General features: G+C 43.9%; 1 protein-coding gene across 1 annotated transcript in view; it reads left to right on the top strand.

Annotated features, from left to right (window-relative positions):
- Positions 1-23,244, top strand: part of prkcq (protein kinase C, theta) — a 127,351-nt gene that overhangs the window by 58,056 nt on the left and 46,051 nt on the right. The window contains exons 3-4 of the mRNA XM_063072161.1: positions 8,572-8,771; positions 17,078-17,138. Of these exons, the coding sequence (XP_062928231.1) occupies positions 8,572-8,771; positions 17,078-17,138 (261 nt within the window). The remainder of the gene's footprint in view (positions 1-8,571; positions 8,772-17,077; positions 17,139-23,244) is intronic.

Consider the following 23,244-nt stretch of genomic DNA (forward strand, 5'->3'; position numbering starts at 1 on the left):
TCATGGCCTTCTGTCCTCTCCTATTAGATTCTCCCTTCCCCAGTCGTGTATCTCTCACCAATCAACTTCCCAGCTCTTTACTTCACCCCCCCGCCGCAGTTTCGCTGAACACCTTGTGTTTCTCTCCTCTCCTCCCACCTTTTAAATCTACTCCTCATTTTTTTTCTCTCTAGTCCTGCTGAAGCGTCTCAGCCCGAAACGTCGATTGTATTCTTTTCCACAGGTGCTGCCAGGCCCGCTGAGATCCTCCAGCATTTTATGGGTGTTGCTTGGATTTCCAGCATATGCAGATTTTCTCTTGTTATCTAAATGTGCTATTTTATTGAGTTAATAAATTATTAGATATCAGTGTGCAAAAACAGAACACCACGTTAGCCCAGAAGCTCAGAATCAGGTTCATTATCTCTGATGTAAGTTATTTGTTGTTTTGTGGTAGCTGTAAAGTGCAAGAGGCTCTTTGAGGTTGGTATAGCTGGGGGTGGTGGTGGGGATAAGCTCCCTCTTCCTATTAAATGCTCCCAATGTCTTGAGTCTCAAATAGCCTCTGACAACCAAGTCCAGCTCCTTGCCTTCGTGTGTGGCTTTGTTACTAAGCCCAGTGGAGCTGTTTCTACTAATAGGAAAAGGGGCAAAGGTGGGTTACTGGTGCCTTAAAACCAGTAACTTCAGGCGGGTGCGGTTCATCAGCCGTGTTTGACAGCTCGTCTAGGAGAAAGAAAAATCTTGATCTCAAACCTCTGCTGCCTCTCAGCTATACCCACTCACGGGGAAGGCTTCGGGAGTAAAGCCCAAGGGAAAAATCTGAAGCTGGAGTCCTGAAGGCAGTCCTACGCTGAGTGGCAACTCCTGCAACACCACAGGTGCCAAACTGTGTTGGGCTCTGCCGTTCCTGCGAGGAGAGGGGGATCCTGTTGCACGAGCAACAGCCTGCTCTCCATATTGTACATTACATAGACAGCCAGGGTACAATATCCATACTCAACCCTGACCAAAGGTGGGCCTCAACAGTACAAGAAATTTTTAAAAAATTGCTGTAAGTTACAATAAATGGTGCTAAAGAGAAATACACACGTTTGAGTTCATGGACAGATCAGAATGCTGATGGCGGAGGGGAAGACACTATTCTCCTGTACCCTCGTCTCTGATGAGAGTAATGAGCAGAGGGCATCTCCCAGATGGTGAGAGTCCTTGATGATGGATGCTGACCTCCTGAGCTATCACCTTTTAAAGATAGATAACTTATTGATCCCAAAGGAAATTACATATCACAGTTGCATTGTAAGTGCACAGTTATACAAATATTAGAAGAGAAGTAAGAAAGAATTAAAAATAAGTTATTTCAACGGTCTAACATTCCAGCCTATAGGTCGACTCATTATAGAGCCTAACGGCTGAGGGTAAGAATGACCTCGTATCCCCGTATCGCACTCTGTGGAACAATAAAGTTGTCTTAGTCTGTTACTAAAAGTGATCCTCTGTTCAGCCAAGGTGGCATGCAGAGGGTGAGAAACATTGTCCAGAACTGCCAGAATCTTGCGCTAGAGTCCTTTGTTCTACCACAGCCTCCAGAGTGTCCAGTTTGACTCCTGTACCAGAGCCAGCCTTTCTAATCAGTTTTTTGAGCCTGTTGGCATCACCCGTGTTGATACCATTACCAAAGCATACCTCTGCATAGAAGATCATACTGGCGACAACAGACTGGCACAACAGGTGAAGGAGAGGCCTGTATACTCCAAAGGGCTTCAGTCTCCTCAGGAAGTAGAGGCAACTCTGGCCCTTCTTCTGCACAGCCTCTGTGTTGGTGCTCCACTCAATTCTGTCGTCCAGCTGCACCCACAGGTGCTTGTAGGTCCACATCGCATCCACATCCTCACCATCAGCAGTAACAGTGAGCAGTGCAGGCTTAATCTTCCTAAAGTCCATCACCATCTCCTTTGTCTTACTGATGCTGACCTGCGGATGGTTCAGCTTGCGCCATTTGGCAAAGTCCTCCACCAGGGCCCTGTATTCATCCTCCCATCCTCTCTTTATACACCCAACTATTGCTGAGTCATCAGAGAATTTCTGCAGAATACATGACTCAGAACTCCGAAGTATACAGGGCAAGTAGGAAGGGAGCCAGTACAGTCCCCTGTGGGGCCAGTGCAGCTTATAGCAATGTCTGACACACAGCTCTGAAGCCGTATAAACTGTGGTCTGTCAAGACAGGAAGTCCATTATCCAGGGTACAGTGGAAGTGCCAGCCTGCATTGAACGGAGCTTCTCCTCCAGCAATGAGGGCTGTATGGTATTGAAGGCACTTGAGAAATCAAAAATCATGATCTTCACAGTCGTCCTTGGAGGGGAGGATTGTGCCCATGATGGAGTGGGGAGGGTTGTGCCCGTGATGGAGTGGTTGAGTCTACAACACTCTGCAGCTGTGCATTGGCATCACCATACCAGGCAGTCAGTCAGGATGTTCCCCGCAGTACATCTGTGGAGATTTAGGGACATACCAAATCTCCCCAAACTCCTAATGAAGTTTAGACGATCTGATTTGCTGCTGTACACCCCCTTGCTACCATATGAGATTCTGCCAAGAGCAGTGATGTCGTCAGCAAATTTATAGGTGGTGCTTGAGCTGTGTCTGGCCACACTGTCATGTGTATGAGAGAGTAGAGTAGTGAGCTAATCTAAAACAGGGAAAGGGAAATGGAGATAACATTTCAGGTTGAAGGCAGTATGGCTTTTACTTTAGATTTCACACAATCTGAGGTTTTATTTCCATGTTTGCCCAAAAGTTTCCTTCTGTTTAGTAACAAAACCATCCATGCTTCTAAAATTCATGTATTTCAGCAAAAATGTAGATGGTACTGATGTAACTAATTAGGGTATTCAGTGCAAGTGCCCCAGGAATTAATCTCTGGGCCATTAAACCAGTGCAGAAAATATTCCATCGTTATTTAGTGAATTTTTTTTCAGTTTTGGTGAATTAAGCACCAAGACTTACAGCCTAATTGCGACACTTGTATGGATGAAAGTTTGCTGAAAACACATTTCTCCCACATGCTTCTTGCCCCACCCATTCACCATCCCCTCCACACAGTCTGAAAATGACAGCCAATTCATTTGGAAAAAAAAAATCAGCAGTTCCTATAATTAGTCTCTCACAAACCACATCCTCTTGTCCAACTTCCGAGGAAACTCCATCCTGCCAGTTCCCCTAAGTATCTAGGGCAGCCAGGACAATATTAATGGTGAAGTACCTTTTTGTTCAAAGCTCAAAATAAATTTATTATCAAAGTCACCATTTACAACCCTGAGATTCATTTTCTTGCGGGCATACTCAATAAATCCATAATAGAATAATAACCATAACAGAATCAGTGAAAGACTGCACCAACATGGGCATTCAACCAGTGTGCAAAAGACAACAAACTCTGCAAATACAAATAATAATAATAATAATAAAAAATAAATAAGCAATAAGTATTAAGATCATGAGATGAAAGTCCTTGAAAGCGGGCCCATCAGTTGTGGGACCATTTCAATGATGGGGCAAGTAAAGTTGGGTGAAGTTATCCCCCTTGCTTCAAGAGCCTGATGGTCGAGGGGTAATAACTCTTCCAGAACCTGGTGGTGTGAGCCCTGAGGCTGCTGTATCTTTTTCTGGATGGCAGCAGCGTGAATAGATCATGGCCTGGGTGATGGGAGTCCCTGATAATGGATGCTGCTCTCCTGCAGATGTAATCCGTGATGGGGAGGACTTTACCCATGATGGAATGGACTATATCCGTTACTTTTTGTAGGACTTTCTATTCAAGGGTATTGGCGTTTCCATACCTGGCTGTGATGTAGCCAGTCAATATACTCTCCTTTATACATCTATAGAAGTTTGTCAAAGTTTTAGATGTCATGCCAATTCTCCTAAGGAAGTAAAGGTGCTACTGTGCTTCTTTCGTAATTGCATTTGTATGCTGAGCTCAGGACGTGTCCTCTGAAATGATAACACCCAAGGAATTTAAAGCTGCTGACCAGCTCCATCTCTGATACACCTCCAATGAGGACTGGCTTATAGACCTCTGGTTTCCTTCTCCTGAAGGCTCCTTGGTCTTGCTGACATTGAGTGAGAGGTTGTTGCTGTGGTAACACACAGCCAGATTTTCAGTCTCCCTCCTGTATGCTGATTCGGCCAAATGGAGGCTCTGTCTGCCTGCATTTTATCACTTACCTGCTGCTATCTCCCAGCTCTGCCCACTTGATCTTGGTTCCAAAATGCTTTCAAGTCAACACTCAGTGGCCTGTTTATTTGGTACACCCCTCACTGGTGCTGTAAAGCTTTGCACTAACTCCTACGCCACCGTGCTGATCCAGTGCACGGTTTTGCGTCAAAAGACCAGCACAGTCTAAAGAAGTGCTGGGGGCAGCCAGCAAGTGTCACCTCACTTCCAATGTCAGTGTCATAATAGTATGCCCACAACTCATTAACCCTCACACTAACCATACGTCTTTGGAGTGCGGGAGGAAACAGGAGCCCCCGGGGGAACCCAACGCAGTCATTAGGAACTCATATAAATTTCTTCAGAGGCAGCGGCGAGAATCGAAGCCTGACCGGCGATCGCTGGTGCTGTAAAGCTTTACACTAACTGCTACACTATCTTTTTGCTCCTATGGCGCTGGAGAGAATAGAGAGGAGATTTACCAGCATGTTGCTTGAATCGGAGCCGTTTAGTTTTTTTTTTAAAAGGACCAGGTAGGCGAGGTATGTTTCCCTGGAATGCAAGAGACTGAAGAGTGATCTGATGGAAGTATAGACAACTATAAAGGGGATGGATGGGGTAGATAGTAAAATGCTAGTTCTCATGGTAGGAGTATCTAATGAAAGAGGCAAAGATTTGTTGAGGAGTAGGAGGCTTATAAAGGATCTAAAGGGGAGCTTTTTCCACAGTGGTATGAGTCTGAAAACAGCAAGACCATGTATTTGTACTGTTGGGTCACTCTGTACTGAAACACTGCCCAGAGCCTTCCTGTTCATTTTGATAAGCCAGTAACGCAGGGGGCAGAAGCTGTCCATGAGCCTGCTGGTAAGTGCTTTCAAACTTTTGTATCTACTGATCAACGTGAGAGGAGAGAGGGAATATCCAGGGTGGGTGAGGTCTTTGATTATGTTCAAGCAAGAGAAAAAAAACCTGCAGATGTTGGAAATCCGAGCACACATACAAAATGCTGGAGGAACTCAGCAGGTCAGGCAGCATCTATGGGGGAGAAAAAGTACAGTCGATGTTTTGGCCCTGCTGTGTGTGTGTGTGTGTGTGTGTGTGTGTGTGTGTGTGTGTGTGGCTTTGATTATGTTGGTCGTTTTACAAAAGCATAGACAGAGTCCACGGAGGGAAGGCAGGTTTCTGCGATGCGCTGAGTTGTGTCCACTGCAGTTTCTTGCAGTCACGAGCAGAGTGGTTATACCAGGTCATGATGCGTCCAGAGAGGGTGATACATCAATAAAAATTGCTAAGGGTCTACAGGGTCATGCCAAATTTCTTTAGCCTCCTGAGGAAGTAGAGGTGCTGGTGAGCTTTCTTGGCTGTGGCATCAATGTGGTGGGACCAGAACAGGCAATTGGTGAAGTTTACTCCTAGGAACATGAAGGCGTCAGCCCTCTCGACCTCAACATCATTGGTGAAGTTGAAGAGGAAATCTTTTCCTATGTTCATCTACTCACTCCTTTTGAGGAAGAGCTTGAAAGAGTGTCAATTATGGAAGCCTGATGACAGACTTGTGACCTTGCCAGTATAGCTGACAGCATAACTGGGCTCTCAATGCTATGGGGTACTCTGAATAAATTGTTGTAATTGTTATTGAAAGATTGGCACATCCATCATCAAGTACCACCCATTTTGAGTTACAAGCCTCAGTGAAGGGTCTCCTGATGAAAAGTCTCAGTCCGAAATATCGACTGTTTATTCCCCTCCATAACTACTACCTGAACTGCTGAGTTCCTCTGGCATTTTGTGTGTGTTCCTCTTTGAGTTCCAAACAGCATTTTGTCATTCTCAAATTGCACATTCTCCTGTGAAGAACTATTCAAATGTGAGAAAAGCATTCCTCCTGTCCCTCTTTGTAAGTGGTGTAAAGTGCAGACAACCTCACGAACAGCCGCCAATTAACAAAGCCCACAACTGGTGAGTAAATATGCACTTTGGCAGAAGAAATAAATGGGCAGACTATTATTTAAATGGGGAGAGAATTCAAATTTCTGAGATGCAACAGGCCTTGGGAGTCCTCGTGCAGGATACCCTTAAGGTTAACCTCCAGGTTGAGTCGGTGGTGAAGAAGGTGAATGCAATGTTGGCATTCATTTCTAGAGGAATAGAGTATAGGAGCAGGGATGTGATGTTGAGGCTCTATAAGGCGCTGGTAAGACCTCACTTGGAGTACCGTGGGCAGTTTTGGTCTCTTTATTTAAGAAAGGATGTGCTGATGTTGAAGAGGGTACAGGGAAGATTCACTAGAATAATTCCGGGAATGAGAGGGTTAACATATGAGGAACATTTGTCTGCTCTTGGACTATATTCATTGGAGTTTAGAAGAATGAGGGGGGACCTCAGAGAAACATTTCGAATGTTGAAAGGCATGGACAGAGTGGATGTGGCAAAGTTGTTTCCCATGATGGGGGAATCTAGTATGAGAGGGCATGACTACAGGATTGAAGGGCGCCCATTCAGAACAGAAATACGAAGAATTTTTTTTAGCCAGAGGGTGGTGAATCTATGGAATTTATTGCCACGGGCAGCAGTGGAGGCCAAGTCATTGGGTGTACTTAAGGCAGAGATTGATAGGTATCTGAGTAGCCAGGGCATCAAAGGTTATGGTGAGAAGGCAGGGGAGTGGGACTAAATGGGAGAATGGATCAGCAATGATAAAATGGCGGAGCAAGCTCGATGGACCAAATAGCCGACTTCTGCTGCTTTGTCTTATGGTCTTATGGTTATTTATTGGAGCGTGGGAGAAGGTTGAGGAGGTGGGACATTATTCATTGTAGAGTGGGAGAAGGTTGAGCAGGTTGGGACGTTATTCATTGGAGCGTGGGGGAAGGTTGAGCAGGTTGGGATGTTATTCATTGGAGAGTGGGAGAAGGTTGGGCAGGTTGGGATGTTATTCATTGGAGAGTGGGAGAAGGTTGGGCAGGTTGGGATGTTATTCATTGGAGAGTGGGAGAAGGTTGAGCAGGTGGGATATTATTCATTGGAGCGTGGGAGAAGGTTGAACAAGTTGGAACGTTATTCATTGGAGCGTGGGGGAAGGTTGAGCAGGTGGGATATTATTCATTGGAGCGTGGGAGAAGGTTGAACAAGTTGGAACGTTATTCATTGGAGCGTGGGGGAAGGTTGAGCAGATTGGGATATTCATTGGAGCATGGGGGAAGGTTGAGCAGATTGGGATATTATTCATTGGAGCGTGGGGGAAGGTTGAGCAGATTGGGATATTATTCATTGGAGCGTGGGGGAAGGTTGAGCAGATTGGGATATTATTCATTGGAGCGTGGGGGAAGGTTGAGCAGATTGGGATATTATTCATTGGAGCGTGGGAGAAGCTTGAGCAGATTGGGATATTATTCATTGGAGCGTGGGGGAAGGTTGAACAAGTTGGAACGTTATTCATTGGAGCGTGGGGAAAGGTTGTGCAGGTTGGGACGTTATTCATTGGAGAGTGGGAGAGGGTTGTGCAGGTTGGGACGTTATTCATAGGAGAGTGGGAGAAGGTTGGGCAGGTTGGGACATTATTGGAGCGTGGGAGAATGTGGGATGGTATTATAGAAGTCTATAAAATCATGTGGGACATGGGTGGAGTGAGTGCACTCAGTCTTTTTTTCCAGGTTTCGGGAATCAAGAACTAGAGGACAGAGTGAGGAGAGGGAGAGATTTAATAGGAACGTGGTTGGGGCGGGGGGGTGACTTTTTGACCCAGAGGGTGGTCTGTATATAGAATCAGCTGCCAGAGGACACGGTTAAGGTAGATACACTAACAGCACTTCAAAAGCACATGGATGGGTACATGGATAGGACAGGTTTAGAGGGATGTGAGCCAAATGCAGGCAAATGGGACTAGTTTAGATGTTTTTTTTTATTTTAGAGATACAGCACAGTACCAGACCCTTCCAGCCCAATGAGTCCTTGTCATTCAATTACATCCATGTGACCAACTAACCTACTAACTCGTATGTCTTTGGGGGAGGAAACAAGAGTATCTGAAGGAAACCCATGCAGTCACAGGGAAAATGAACAAACTCTTTACAGACAGGCAGCAAAAACAAACCCGGATCACTGGTGCTATAAAGGATTATGCTGAGCGTTATGCTACCATGCTGCCAACGATGGGAATCTTAGTCATCATGAAGACCAGTCAGGCCAAAGGACCTGTTTCCATTCTGTACGACTCCATGAGACTACAATAAGCCAAAAAACTGTGTGAATAAAATTTGTCTCATAAATCTTCCTTAAACGTTCCTCTGGTTTAAAGACTGTAGTTAGTCCCCTACCTGGGTTGTGCACCTGACACCTTGCTCACTCTTAATGTGTATAAATCTCTCCACAGAGAAGGGTCAGATCTTCATGCAGAAGAAGCCCACCATGTACCCCCCCTGGAACAGCACCTTCGATGCCCACATCAACAAGGGCCGCGTCATGCACATTGTCATCAAGGACAAAACAGTGGAGCTGATCTCTGAGACCACAGTGGAACTGAATTCCCTGGCCGAGAAATGTAAACGCAACCAAGGAAAAGCTGACATCTGGGTAACATTTCAATGATTTGCTTTACAATTATTGCAAAATTTATTGATAATAAACCAGTGCCTTTCGCTCATCTTCCAAATGAGAAGGACTGGTGAGGTGAGGAGAGACCTTTACTGAGAGCAGGGTAATGCTATAAAACTCGTAGGAGTCTTGACCTTTTCCAAGAGCGCATTTACAAATTGGGAAGCTTAAGTCTAAAGCTAGATGGAGCAGTCGTTGGGACAGCACAGTGGCTCAGCTAATGGACTATTGTCTTCTCACAGTGCTAGAGACCCAGGTTCGATCCTGACCTCCGGGTCCTTTCCGTGTGGAGTTTGCATGTTCTCCCAGTGACCGCATAGGTTTCCTCCAGGTGCTCCAATTTCCTCCCACATCCTGAAGACGAGGCTTTGGGAGGCTAATTGGCCACTGTATATTGGCCCTACCATGGGAGGTGAGGGTTAATGTCTGCGATGAGTTGATGGGGATGAGGGGAGAATATAATAAAATGGAATTAATGTAGGATTAGTGTAAATGGGTGACTGATGGGCTGTTTCCAAATTGTGTCTTTCCGTAATGCTGAGGCTTTATAAGGATTTGGTCAGAATGCACTTTTTGTACTGTGAACAGTTTTATTTAACTAAGAAAGGATGTGCTAGCGTGGGAGAGGGTCCAGAGGAGGTTCACAAGAATCATCCCAGGAATGAAAGGGTTAACGTACAGTGTGAAGAGTGTTTGATGGCACTGGGCCTGTACTCACTGGAGTTTAGAAGAATCGGGGTGGGGGGGGGACCTGTGGAATATTGAAAAGCCAGGGTAGAATCGATGTGGAGAGGATGTTTCCTATAGAGTCTAGGACCAGAGGACACATCCTCAGAATAGAACAATGTCCATTTAGAACAGAAATGAGGAATTTCATCAAGCAGAGGGTGGTGACTTTGTGAAATTTATAGCCACAGACAACTGTGGAGGCTGTCATTAGGTAAATTTAAAGTGGAGTTTGATAGGCTTTTAATTAGCAAGGGCATCAAAGGTTGCCGCTCCTGGAGTACTGCGTGCATTTCTGGTCTCCTGACTCGAGGAAGGATATATTTGCTTTCGAGGTGGTGCAGATGAGGTTCACCAGGTTGATTCCAGAGATGAGGGGATTAGACTATGAGGAGAGATTGAGTCTCCTGGGATTGTACTCACTGGAATTCAGAAGAATGAGAGGGTATCTTATAGAAACATATAAAATTATGAAAGGGATAGATAAGATAGAGGCAGGAAAGTTGATTCCACTGGTAGGTGAGATAAGAACAAGGGAACATAGCCTCAAGGTTCAGGGGAGTAGATTTAGGATGGAGATGAGGAGGAACTGCTTTTCCCAGAGGGTGGTGAATCTGTTGAATTCTCTGCCCAATGAAGCAGTGGAGGCTACTTCAGTAAATATATTTAAGACAAGGTTGGATAGATTTTTGCATAGTAGATGTTATAGGGAAAAGGCAGATAGGTGAGATGAGTCCATGGCCAGATCAGCCATGATCTTATCGAATGGCAGAGCAGGGTCGATGGGCCAGATAGCTGACTCCTGCTCCTATTTCTTATGTTCTTATGTTGTGGGGAGAAGGCAGGAGAATGGGGTTGAGAGGGATAATAATTCAGCTTTGATGGAATGGTAGAGCAGACTCAATGGGCCAAATGGCCTAATTCTGTTCCTATCTCTTATGGTCTCATAACTCAGTGAGGAATAAACGTTAGAGTCAACAATATCCCCCAGCAACATGCTGAAGATGCACAGAGCGGTCAGTGGGAGCAAAGTTCAAGAGGAGGATTTGAAAACTATGATGGGAATTTGAAAATCAAGGCAAGGCATAGCTTAGCCACAAGCCAGTGTAAATCCGTGAAACACACACACGGTGAGTGAACAGAGGCAGGAAGGTAAAATGTATGAATGAAGAGTCTGAATGCTTGTGGCCTGTTTAAATCAACTAGGATCCGACAATGTACTGTATGAATCAGGGAACCCACTGCTGCTTTCAGTTTAAATGAGTTAGAATACACGGTGGAATCTGTAAAACTGAAATAATTGGCAGAAAGACCTACTCCTGAGTTAGTTCACAGACAGAGAAGTTGATAGAGAGACTCCTACCTCCAGTTTCTGTAAATTCTGTGTGTGTGTGTGTGTGTGTGTGTGTGTGTGCGCGTGTGCGTGTGTGTGTGCGTGTGTGTGTGCGCGTGCATGCTAAGGACAGGGAGAGAGAGAGACTGGATATATGTGAATATAGTAATCATACATAGAGGGTGGGAGGGTGAGAGAGAGATGAGGGTGTTGATCATTTCCAAACTTGTTTTATCTCTCTGTACTGTTGTTGGAGGGGAATGGAGTCGTCGACACTAAGGTTTTCTTCTTTTCCATTTTTAAGTTGTTAGTTTTGCCCAAGTCTTTTAGTTTAGTTGATTAATTCTGTTTTTCTTTGGGGATGGGGTTTGTTTTTTTTTCTTTTTCATGATTTTTTTTCCCAGTTTTTTTTTGCTTTGTATTATCCGTTGTTAGTTCTACATGATTGGGAGCTTTGTTAATTTACGCTATTTGGTTTTGCAATTACTTTTTTAAGTGTAACAATATATCTCCTACTATTTGTATTATTGCTATGTTTTGTTTCTATATTTTGAAATTAATAAAAAGATTGAAAAAGAAAAAAAAAAGAAATGGGGGGGAATGTGTGTGTACATTGTAACCACGGATATGGACCATTATATTTGGTGCTTATACTGACCAGTATGAGTCAGTTACACTGATCAGTGTTAACAATTCATACTAGTTGATATAGCGTGAGGCCAATGCTCTCTCACAGTGAATGAAGTAACCAATATTTTCTATTGTAACAGTCAGCTTATGGCCATTTGTAAGATGCTATTCAGAAAAAGGTATTCCATTAAACCTTATGTATGGTTTTTGACTCTTTGAGATGGCAGTTTGGGCTTTAAACAAACTGAAGTTATTGTCTGATAAATTCTACTTCTCTGTTTATAAACCAGCAAGAGAGTGACTGTCCCAGACACGTCATTCAGCTGCTCCAAGACAGCTATTCCCTTTTCCTTTTCCTTCCATCAGAACAACTGTTTGTGGGAGGAAGTTGATTAGGCAATAAATACATTTATATACTGTAAATGGCAAATGCTCAGCAGGCAGCGTCCATGGAGAAGGGAATAGAGTTAAAGTTTCAGTTTAAGTTTTCATCAGGACAAGGGACTGTTTGGAGTCTTCATACCGAATAGGGGGGTGGAGAGAACAAAGGGATCTCTGGGGAGCAGGGTGGAGACCAGAAGATACTGGATGAGTAAGGACTGTGAAGGCTGTTGAATCAGAACTGAGGAGGTGTAAGTGCAAACAGAGCGTGGGAACAAAAAGGAAGTCTTGCTGGAACAGGAGATGTAAAGCACTGCACTTGTGTAAAATCTGAAATAACAGCTGGCACTGGAAATAAGATCATTTGGTCCATCAAGTCTGCTCTGCCATTTGATCATGGCTGTAGGGAGAGAATAGCTGAGCTACCTTTGCAAATTGATAACCTTGGATTGGAACAGGCCAATTCTGACATATGGGTTCATACTTTCAATAGACAATGGCAGGAATAGGCCATTCAGCCCTTCGAGCCAGCACCGCCATTCACTGTGTGATCATGGCTGATCATCCACAATCTGTATCCAGTTCCTGCCTTATCCCCATAACCTTTGATTCCGCTATCTTTAAGAGCTCTATCCATCTCTTTCTTTAAAACATCCAGAGACTTGGCCTCCACTGCTTTCTGGGGCAGAGCATTCCACATATCCACCACTCTCTGGGTGAAAAAGTTTTTCCTCAACTCTATTCTAAATGGCCTACCCCTTATTCTTAAACTGTGGCCCCTGGTTCTGGACTCGCCCATCAGAGGGAACATGCTTCCTGCCTCCAGCGTGTCCAATCCCTTAATAATCTTATTAATTTCAATCAGATCCCCTCTCATCCTTCTAAATTCCAGTGTATACAAGCCCAGTCGCTCCAATCTTTCAACATATGACAGTCCCACCATCCCAGGAATTAACCTGGTGAACCTACGCTGCACTCCCTCAATAGCAAGAATGTCCTTCCTCAAATTTGGAGACCAAAACTGCACACAATACTCTAGGTGTGGTCTCACCAGGGCCCTGTACAGCTGCAGAAGGACCTCTTTGCTCTTATACTCAATTCCCCTTGTTATGAAGGCCAACATGCCATTAACTTTCTTCACTGCCTGCTGTACCTGCATGCTTACTTTCAGTGACTGATGTACAAGCACACCTGGATCTCATTGTACTTCCCCTTTTCCTATCTTGATTCCATTTAGATAATAATCTGCCTTCCTGTTCTTACCACCAAAGTGGATAACCTCACATTAAACTGCATCTGCCATGCATCCGCCCACTCACCCAGCCTGTCCAAGTCACCCTGCATTCTCATAACATCCTCCTCACATTTCACACTGCCACCCAGCTTTGTGTCATCTGCAAATTTGCTAATGTTACTTTTAATCCCTTCATCTAAATCATTAATGTATATTGGCAACAGCTGTTGTCCCAGCACTGAACCCTGCGGTACCCCACTGGTCACCACCTGCCATTCCGAAAGGGACCCGTTAATAGAGTATACAACAGGCTCTTCATTCCAGAGAGGGCTGTGACCTGACTAATCTGCTCCTGAAGCTTATGTTCGGCTTTACTGAAATATTATTGAAGGCTAAAGGCTGGGAGATGACACTGGAAATGAGATGGGGAATTAGCATGACAGGAAACCGGAAGTTCAAGCTCATCCTTATTGTCTAAACAATGTTCAACAATCAGAAACATAGGAGATGCTGCAGGTGCTAGAAGTCCTGATCAAGTGTGTCAGGCCACAGGGTCGACTCTTTATTCCTTTATAACACCAGACTCAAAAACAATTCCTCTCCCCAAGCAGAACGACTGATCAACAGCTCCACCCGCTAATCCACCCATCCACCCATCCACAGCCCCAACCACAACTACCTTATCATTTCCTGTCAGTCATCTTATGTATGGGCACTCCTGTGCCTCGTGTCACGTTGTAGACGCACAATAAATCTATGCATATACGCTATCTTTCTTATTTATATTTATTGTGGGTTTTTTATTATTGTGTTCTTTATCATATTGTGCTTTTTTGTGTTGCATTGGATCCTTAGTAACGATTATTTCATTTCCTTTACATCTGAGTATTAGAAATGACATTGAACAATCTTGAATCTTGAATTTTTCCATAGATGTTGCGAGACCTGCTGAGTTCCTCTATCATTTTGTATTTGTTGTTAAACAAAGCGGATAGTCTCCAATCTGACAGCTTGAACATGGGTTTCTCTAACTTCTGGTAACCACCCCTCTCTGTCTCTCTTTTCCTCCCCGTTTATTCCACCAGCCCCCATTATCCCTGTCTCATTCTGCTCCCTTGCCCTCTCAATCTACCCATCACCCACAAACCCTCTCCAGTTCCTTTCCTCAACTCCTTCCTTTAATTCCATGGTCCACCGTCCTCTCCTATCATATTCCATCTTCGTCAGCCCTTTATCACTTTCATCAATGCCCTCCCATCTCCTTGCATTTTTCCCACTTCCTCCCATCTCTCGCCTTCCTCCTGCCTACTGGATCCATTCCAATTTGCCTATCACTGCAATAGGTCAACAGCAGAGGAAATCTCAATGGCTCTTCACACAGCCCTAGATCACACGCACAATGCAAACACCCATGTCAGGGTGCTGTTCGTTGACTATAGTTCAGCATTTAACACCATCATTCCCATGTACCTCCCTCTGCAATTGGATCCTCAACTTCCTAACCAGAAGACCACGATCTATGTAAATCAGTAATAATATCTCCTCCTCACTGACGATCAACACCAGCGCACCTCGGGGATATGTGCTTAGCCCACTGCTCCACTCTCCCTCTGCCCATGATTGTGTGGCTAGGTATAGCTCAAATGCCATCTTTCAACATGCTGATGATACAACCATTGTTGGCAGAATCTCGGGTGGTGACGAGAGGGCATAAAGGAGCAAGATATGCCAGCTAGTGGAGTGGTGTTGCTGCAACAACTTGCACTCAATGTCAGTAAGACCTCAGAGCTGATTGTGAATTTCAGGAAGGTTAAGATGACGGTACACAAACCAATCCTCACAGAGGGATCAGAAGTGCAGAGAGTGAGCAATTTCGAGTGTTAAGATCTCTGGGGATCTAACCTGGTCCCAATAAATTAAAAATAGATAAATATCAATGCAACTGTAGAGCAGGCAGGACAATAGCTATATTTCATTAAGGGTTTGAGGAGATGCTGGTTTTCTCCTAAAACACTCAAACTTCTGCAGATATACTATGCAGAGCATTCTGACAGGCTGCATCACTGTCTGGTACAGTGGCGGGGGGGGGGGTGCAGGTAAGAGTGCTACTACACAGGATGGAAAGAAGCTACAAGAACTTGAAGAATTAGTCAGCTCTGTCATGGGTACTAGCCCCTGTAGTATCCAAGACATCTTCAAGGAGCGGTGCCTGAGAAAAGTGGTGTCCGTTATTAAGGAGCACCATCGCCCAGGGCAGGCCTTCTTCTCACTGTTACCATCAGGTAGGAGGTACAGAAGCCTGAAGGCACACACTCAGAGATTCAGGAACAGCTTCTTCCCCTCTGTCATCTGATTCCTAAAGGGACATTGAACCCATGAACACTACCTTGCTATTTTTATGTTATTTCTGTTTTTGCTCTATTTTTAATTTAACTATTTAACATAAATATATATCTTTTACTTTTTGCTATATTATCAAGTATTGCATTGTACTGCTGCTGTTAAGTTAACAAATTTCACAACACGTGCTGGTGATATTAAACCTGATTCTGATCCTATGACACCCCTCCCTGTATCCACCCATCACTTGCCAGCTCTTACTCCAGCCCTTCTCTCCACCCTTTTATTGCGACTGTCTCCCTTCTTTCCAGTCCTGATGAAGGGTCTCGACCCAACTGTCTGTTTCCCTCCACAGATGCTGTCTGGCCTATTGAGTTCCTCCAGCAAGTTTGTGTTGCTCCATATTTCCAGCAAATACAGTCCCTTGTGTTTCTATGACCCCAATATCTTGTAACTTTTCCTAGTTCTGATGAAAAGTCACCAACCTGAAATGTTAGAACATCGAACAGTAGTGTACAGGAACAGGCCCTTCAGCCCACAATGTTGTGCCAGACCAATTAAATTAGCAATCAAATGTCTAATTAACCTCATCTCTTCTGTCCACACAAAGTCCATATCCCTCCATTTTCCTCACATTCAGTGCCTATCTGAATGTCTCTTAAAAGTCCCTAATGTTTCTGCCTCTGCCAGTACCCAGGCAGTACATTCCAGGCACCCACCACTCTGTGTTTAAAAACAAAAGACTTGCACCTTACATCTCTTTTAAGATTACCCCCTCACTTAAATTCATGCCATCTAGTATTAGGCATTTCAACCCTGTGAAAAAGATACTGTCTGTCTACTTTATCTATTCTTCTCATGAGCATATAAGCCTCTATCAGATCTTCCCTCAGCATCCGTCGCTCCAGAGAAAACAACCCAAGTTTGTCCAACTCCTTGTTATAGCACATGGCCTCTAATCCAGGCAGCATCCTGGTAAACCTCTTCTGCACCCTCTTGAAAGCCTCGACTTCCTTCCTATAGTGTGACCATAACTGTATGCAATACTCCAGATGTGGGCTAACTAGAGTTTTATAAATCTGTAACGTAACTTCCTGACTTTTGAACTCAATGGCTCAACAAATAGTTAAGAAAGCATATGGCAATCTTGCAATAAGCCTTTTTAGCCACCCTTTCAGGGAGCCTGAGCTTGGATCACAAGATCCCTCTGCTTATCAACACTGTTAAGGGTCTTGCCATTAACAGTGTACTGTCTCCTTACATTTGACCTAACTCAGCTCCTCTCTCCCCAAACTCTGCCTGACCTGCTGAGTATTTCCAACATATTCGGTTTTTATTTCAGATTTGCATCATCTGCAGTCTTTTACTTTACAATTTTTTTATTTATGTAGCAGCCTTTGTAACTTCAAGTATATTGAGGCATTTTATCAGATCAAAGTTCTGGCAAACAGGGCACAGAAGGAGATATTAGTTCAACTGGCTGGACTTGGAGATTCCTAAGCAGCTAAGAATTCAACTTTCCCCCCTTTCTCTACCCTCTGGTATTTTTAAATCTGCAGAAATATGTGAAAAGCGCATAATATTTTAATCATCTTTTCCTTCCCACATTGATTCTTCTTATTATTTTTTTTTGTGATATAGTTGGATTTGAAGCCACGGGGCCGAATGCTAATGAGCGTGAAGTACTTCCTAGAGCAAAGTGGTAAGCGACTGCTCCTGTTGTTACTTGTACTGGGCAAGATGTGCCGTATCACATCCCGAAACATCAAGGGTTCCTGCTGCTTGCTGGGACTCAAAAAGCAGAGTGGGTCAAAGAGACATCTTCAAGCAGAGTCATAGCATGCTACAGCACAGAAAGGTGCCCTTCAGTATCCAGCCATGGCAAACTGTTATTCTGCCTGGTCACATTTGCCCACACCCCAACCATAGCCCTCCATACACCTCCCATCCATGTACTTACCCAAACTTAATGTTGAAATCCAACCTGCATCTACCACTTCCTCTGGCAGCTCAATCCACACACTTATCACCTTCTGAATGAAGAAGTTCCCATCAAGTACCCTCTCATTCTCCTACACTCCAGGGAATAAGGTCTTGACCTAATCAACCTTTCCCTATAAGTGAGGCCCTCGGGTCCCAGCGACTTCCTTCTAAGTTTTCTCTGTACTCTCTCAATCTTATCCCTCCCCACCGTCAGTAGTATCCACATGAGGTACTGCCTCAAGAAGGCAACATCGACTATCAAATGTCACCGTGCCCTCTTCTCACAGCTACCATTGGACAGGAGGCTCAGAAGCCTGAAGTCCCACATCACCACGTTCAAGAACAGTTACTTCCCTTCAAATCTGGTTTACAAACCAACCAGCAAAACACTAATCACTACCTCAGTTGGGCAACACTATGACCGCCTTGCACTGCAATGGACTTTGATTTTTCTTGTTGTAATCTTGTTCTTTCTTGTATGGTTTTTGAATAATTTATATTTAACGTGTTTATGTGAATGCTGTGCTGTGTGCCTGCGAAGTTGCCACAGGTAGGTTTTTACGCTGCATCTGTGTATAGATACACTTAGTGTCATAGAGCACTGCAGCACAAAATCTGGCCCTTCGGCCCATCCAGTCTGTGCCAACCTGTTTTTCTGTTTAGTACTATCTACCCACACCCAGACCATAGCTCTCAATACCCCTCCCATTTATGCACTCATCCAAACTTCTGTCAAATGTTCCAATTAAGTCTGCGCCTGCACCATCCTCTGAGTGAAGAAGATAGCCTTTAAACATTTTGCTCTAAACCAATCACCTGTAGTTCGAATTCTGATACTTGTGCATATTACAATAAATCGAGAAATGTTTAAGTTTGATTTTGATGTTGTGTAAGGCAGGGGTTGAGAGGAGCTCTGCACAAGAGTTTAGGGAAGGCGTAAGGACAGAGTCAGCCTGTGGGCTGTGAGAATGGGCAGTGCAGTTAGAAGGGGGGGGGGGTTTCCCCGAGCAGGCGAGGTCTGGGGCTGTATTCCAGAGGCAAAAGGAGGAAGTGAGAATAAGGGAGGAAGTTCACAATCCAAATCTCACCACAGGGTCTAGTGTACACAGTGATCACTTTATCAGGTACACTTGTACACCTGTTTGTTAATGCAAAAATCTAATCAGCCAATCATGTGGCAGCAAGTCAACGCTTAAAAGCACGTAGACATGGTCAAGAGGTTGAGTTGTTGTTCGGCCCAAACACCAGAATGTGGAAGAAATGTGGTCTAAGTGACTTTTATTGTGGAATGATTGTTGGTGCCAGACGGGGTGGTTTGAGTATCTCATAATCTGCTGATCTCCTGGGATTTTCACACCCAACAGTTTCTAGAATTTACAGAGAATAGTGCAAAAAAAACCCCAAAAAATGTCCAGTGAGTGAAAATACCTTGTTAATGAAAGAGGTCAGAGGAGAATGGCCAGACTGGTTCCAGCTGACAGGAATGCAATAGTGATTCAAATAGCTATGCATTACAACAGTGGAGTGCAGGAGCATCTCTTGGTTGCACAACGCATCGAACCTTGAAATGGATGGACTACAACAGCAGAAGACCATACTAGTTTCCATTCCGAAGTGGTCACTGAGGGTTTAAAGTGCTCACAACAACCCAGCTGAGTTCAATGTGGCTGCCGGGCCGAATTTTGGAACGCTGGGAAAATTATTTGCTTCCCCTTGAGAGAATGGATTCATTCCCTCCCTCGTGTTCCCCTTTGTGATTCTGACCTCAACCACGTACGTGAGGCATTGTGAAAGCAAACTAGTGCGGACCCTCCCCTCCCCCCACCTCCAAACTGCATATTGGAGGCCTGTGTTCTGAAAGGAACTCCAGGATTAATTTCACCCCGAGGAAGGGCAGGGTTGGCACACCTGGTGGAACCTTAACCCCCCCCCCCAATCAAGAACCTTTCAACCTGTGATTTGTCCTCCACAGCCATCTGCAGCAATGAATTCCACAAATTCATTCTCCTATTAATGAACTCAACCTTGCCTCATCCACTCTAACTAGGACCTTCAGTATCTGTCAGTTTTCAACAAAATCCTGCTATAAAATTATGTTTAATTTGCATAGTTTGCACCTTGGTTGTTTGTCAGTCTTTCTCTGTTTGTATATGTAGCTTTTTGTAAATTCTATTGTATATATTTTTGTCTTGTAAATGCCTGCAAGAATATGAATCACAAGGTAGCAAATGGTTAATAAATTTACTTTGAGCTTTTTCTTCCGAACCACATCTAGTACAGGACCGAAGACACCAAAAGCTTTTCATTCCTTGAATGATTCTTTAGTACCTCCTCGGGTCCCTCTCCAAGACCAACACATCTTTCCCTAGACACTGAGCCCAAAATTGCTCACAATATACTAGCAGAAATGGCCAGTTCTGACACAGAAGATGTTGCCTGAAGTTGGAGAACTAAGTGTCCAGTCCGGTGTGTAGCAATGGAGCAGGAATTGCTGTTTCACAAGGTTGCCCAGGGTGCAGTTGTAAAAGTGCAGGAAGCCACAGCACAGTTGAAGAGTCAAAATGAGTCATAAGAATTGGTTTCCAGATTGAGCAGAGACATAGTACAGCTGTTATTTAAAGCAATATAGAAAAAGCTTGAGGAACTCAACAGGTCAGGCAGCATCCACAATATTTTGGGGCAAATGTACTTTGGACTTTAACTATCATCTCATAAAACGTGCCAGTGCACAAAGTAAATTTATTATCAGAGTATGTCTACCATATACAACCTTGAGAATCATTTCCTTGCAGGCACTCACAAAAAAAAAGAAACTCAACAGAATCCACAAAAAAAAACACACAAACAACCAAGAGTGCCAAATATCCAATGTGCAAATGAGGACAAACCATGCAAATTTTTTAAAAAAGTATCAGAAGATCGTAAAATCACCAGTTTGATTAGATGGTTCAGAAGTATGTTACTTAAAGGGAAATTACAGGCTGTAGATTGCAGTGATCGTAGCTGAGAAGGAATATCTAGTGGTTTTGTGAGCTGAAGAAACTTCACCGTATATCATCGGCGCCGTCTTGGGATGAAGGCTGCCGGCTTTTCTACAACCCCAAACCCTTTTATCTGTCTGTCCTGAATGGAATCCTTGATATCCAAACTACCAATTTAACTTCTGTGCATCTGTTCAGTCACAAGGCAAGGACAGCTGAGAATGAGATGAGATATCAGTCTGAATGGTCATTCCATCGATGCTTTCAATGCCTGTTCTCCGATATAACATCGGCAGACACTGTAACTCAGCTGACACAGAGAACCAGCAGGGAAGTTCATTTGTCCATAAGACACAGAAGCAATATTAGGCCATTCTGCTCATCGAGTCTGCTGGGCCATTCAATCACAGCTCATTTCTTATCTCTCTCAACCCCATTCTCCTACCTTTGACACTCTTCCTAATCAAAAACCTATCACCCTCTGCTTTAAGTGTAACCAATGACTTGACCTCAACAGCCCTCTGTGGCAGTGAATCCCACAGATTCCCCATCCTCTGGCTAAAGAAATTCCCCCTTAGCTCTGTTCATTCTCTGTGTGTTGTCCTCTCCAGGGTGCGGAGGTTCCTGGAGAAGACGCTTTTGGTACAGGTATGTCCCTTTCACCCAGCAGTGAAACTTAACTATGAAGTGCCTGCATTTGTCGATGACTTCCCTCAACTTCCCTCGACTTCACTCATCGCATCACTGAACTATTCCAACAACCTATGGACTCACTTTCAAGGACTCTTTATCTCATGTTCTCGATATTTATTTATTATTATTTTGTTTGTTCTTTTCTTTTTGTATCTGCACAGTTTCTTGTCTTTTGCACACTGGTTGTTTGTCCGTCCTGTTGTCTACGGGTTTTCATTGATTTTTTTACCTATGACCATGTGGCTAAGTACAGCTCCAACACCACATACAAGTGTGCTGACAACACCACTGTTGTGGACAGTATCAAAGGGATGATGAATCAGCATACAGGATGGAGATTGAAAACTTGGCTGAGTAGTAAAATAACAACAACCTCTCAGTTAATGTCAATAAGAACTGATTTTAGACTTCAGGGGAGGAAAACCAGAGGTCCATGAGCCAGTAATCATCGGAGGATCAGAGGTAGAGAGGGTCAGTAACTTTAAATTCCCGGGTGTCACCATCTCAGAGGACCTGTCCTGGGCCCATCATCTCAATATAATTACAAAGAAAGCACAACAGCACCTCTACTCCCTCAGGAGTCTGTGGAGGTTCAACATGTCATCGAAAACCTTGGCAAACTTCTACAGATGTGTGGTGGAAAGTGTACTGACTGTCTGCATTACGGCCTGGTATGGGAACAACAATGCCTTTGCGCAGAAAATCCTACAAAAGGTAGTGAATTTGGCCCAGTACGTCACGGGTAAAACCTTCCCAGCCACTGAGCACATCTACATGAAATGTTGCCGTAGAAAAGCAGCGTCCATCGTCAAAGATCCTCACCACCCAGGCCATGCTCTTTTCTCACTACTGCCATCAGGTAGAAGGTACAGGTGCCTCGGGACTTGCAGCACCAGGTTCAAGAACAGTTACTACCCCTCAACCATCAGGCTCTTAACTAAAAGGGGATAACTACACTCATTTAAGGATTCTGTTATGTTGTTATTTCATGCTCATTTTTTTGCTATTTATTTATACCTGCATTTGCACAGTTTGTTTACAGTTTAAATTTCTTGATGTTTACAGTGTACTGTTCATAGATTTGCTAAGTATGCCCGCAGAAAAAGAAATCAGGGTTGTATGTACTCTGATAATAAATTTTACTTTGGACTGATTCTATTTTGTTTCTTTGTTCTACTATGAATGCCTGCAAGAAAATGAATCTCAGCTTCGTATATTATGACATATACTTAATAAATTTACTTTGAGCATTTGAATGACCTGTCTTCACACTTTAATAAAGCCTTGTCCATAAAAACATTTTTTGAATTGCTCTGTTCTGAGAGAGTGTTACTGATGCATCACAAATAGTTCCTTGCACCTTTCGGAGAATTTGCCTATGAAAGTTTCCTTCAGATTGTAAATTTTTTGTCTTTACACGGCTGGTCCACGCACACTTGACATTTCTGTTTTGTTAGAGCCCTTCATTAACACCTTTTTTTCCACTTAACAGATTGGTAACCAGCTCACTGTTTCCAATTATTTTATATTTTCTGCTCTGTTATTTGCCCCTTCTTGATATTTATATTCTCAATATTTATCAGTCTCTAAAACTCCTCTAGTTTGGGCTACTCCTGCCTCCAATCTAAAACTCCTTAAAACTCTCTCCGAGAACATTCAAAGTTCGAAGTTCAAATTTATTATCTAAGTATGTACCAAAAGCGTCTTCTCCAGGAACCTCCGCACCCTGGAGAGGACAACACACAGTGAATGAACAGAGATAAGAAGGAATTTCTTTAGCCAGAGGATGGGGAATCTGTGGGATTCACTGCCACAGAGGGCTGTTGAGGTCAAGTCATTGGATATACTTAAAGCAGAGGGTGATAGGTTTTTGATTAGGAAGAGTGTCAAAGGTAGGAGAATGGGGTTGAGAGAGATAAGAAATGAGCTGTGATTGAATGGCCCAGCAGACGCGATGAGCAGAATGGCCTAATATTGCTTCTGTGTCTTATGGACAAATGAACTTCCCTGCTGGTTCTCTGTGTCAGCTGAGTTACAGTGTCTGCCGATGTTATATCGGAGAACAGGCATTGAAAGCATCGATGGAATGACCATTCGGACTGATATCTCATCTCATTCTCATCTGTCCTTGCCTTGTGACTGAACCCCTTC

This window comes from Mobula hypostoma, chromosome 20 (genome assembly GCF_963921235.1).
Source record: "Mobula hypostoma chromosome 20, sMobHyp1.1, whole genome shotgun sequence".
Taxonomy (NCBI): Eukaryota; Metazoa; Chordata; class Chondrichthyes; order Myliobatiformes; family Myliobatidae; genus Mobula; species Mobula hypostoma.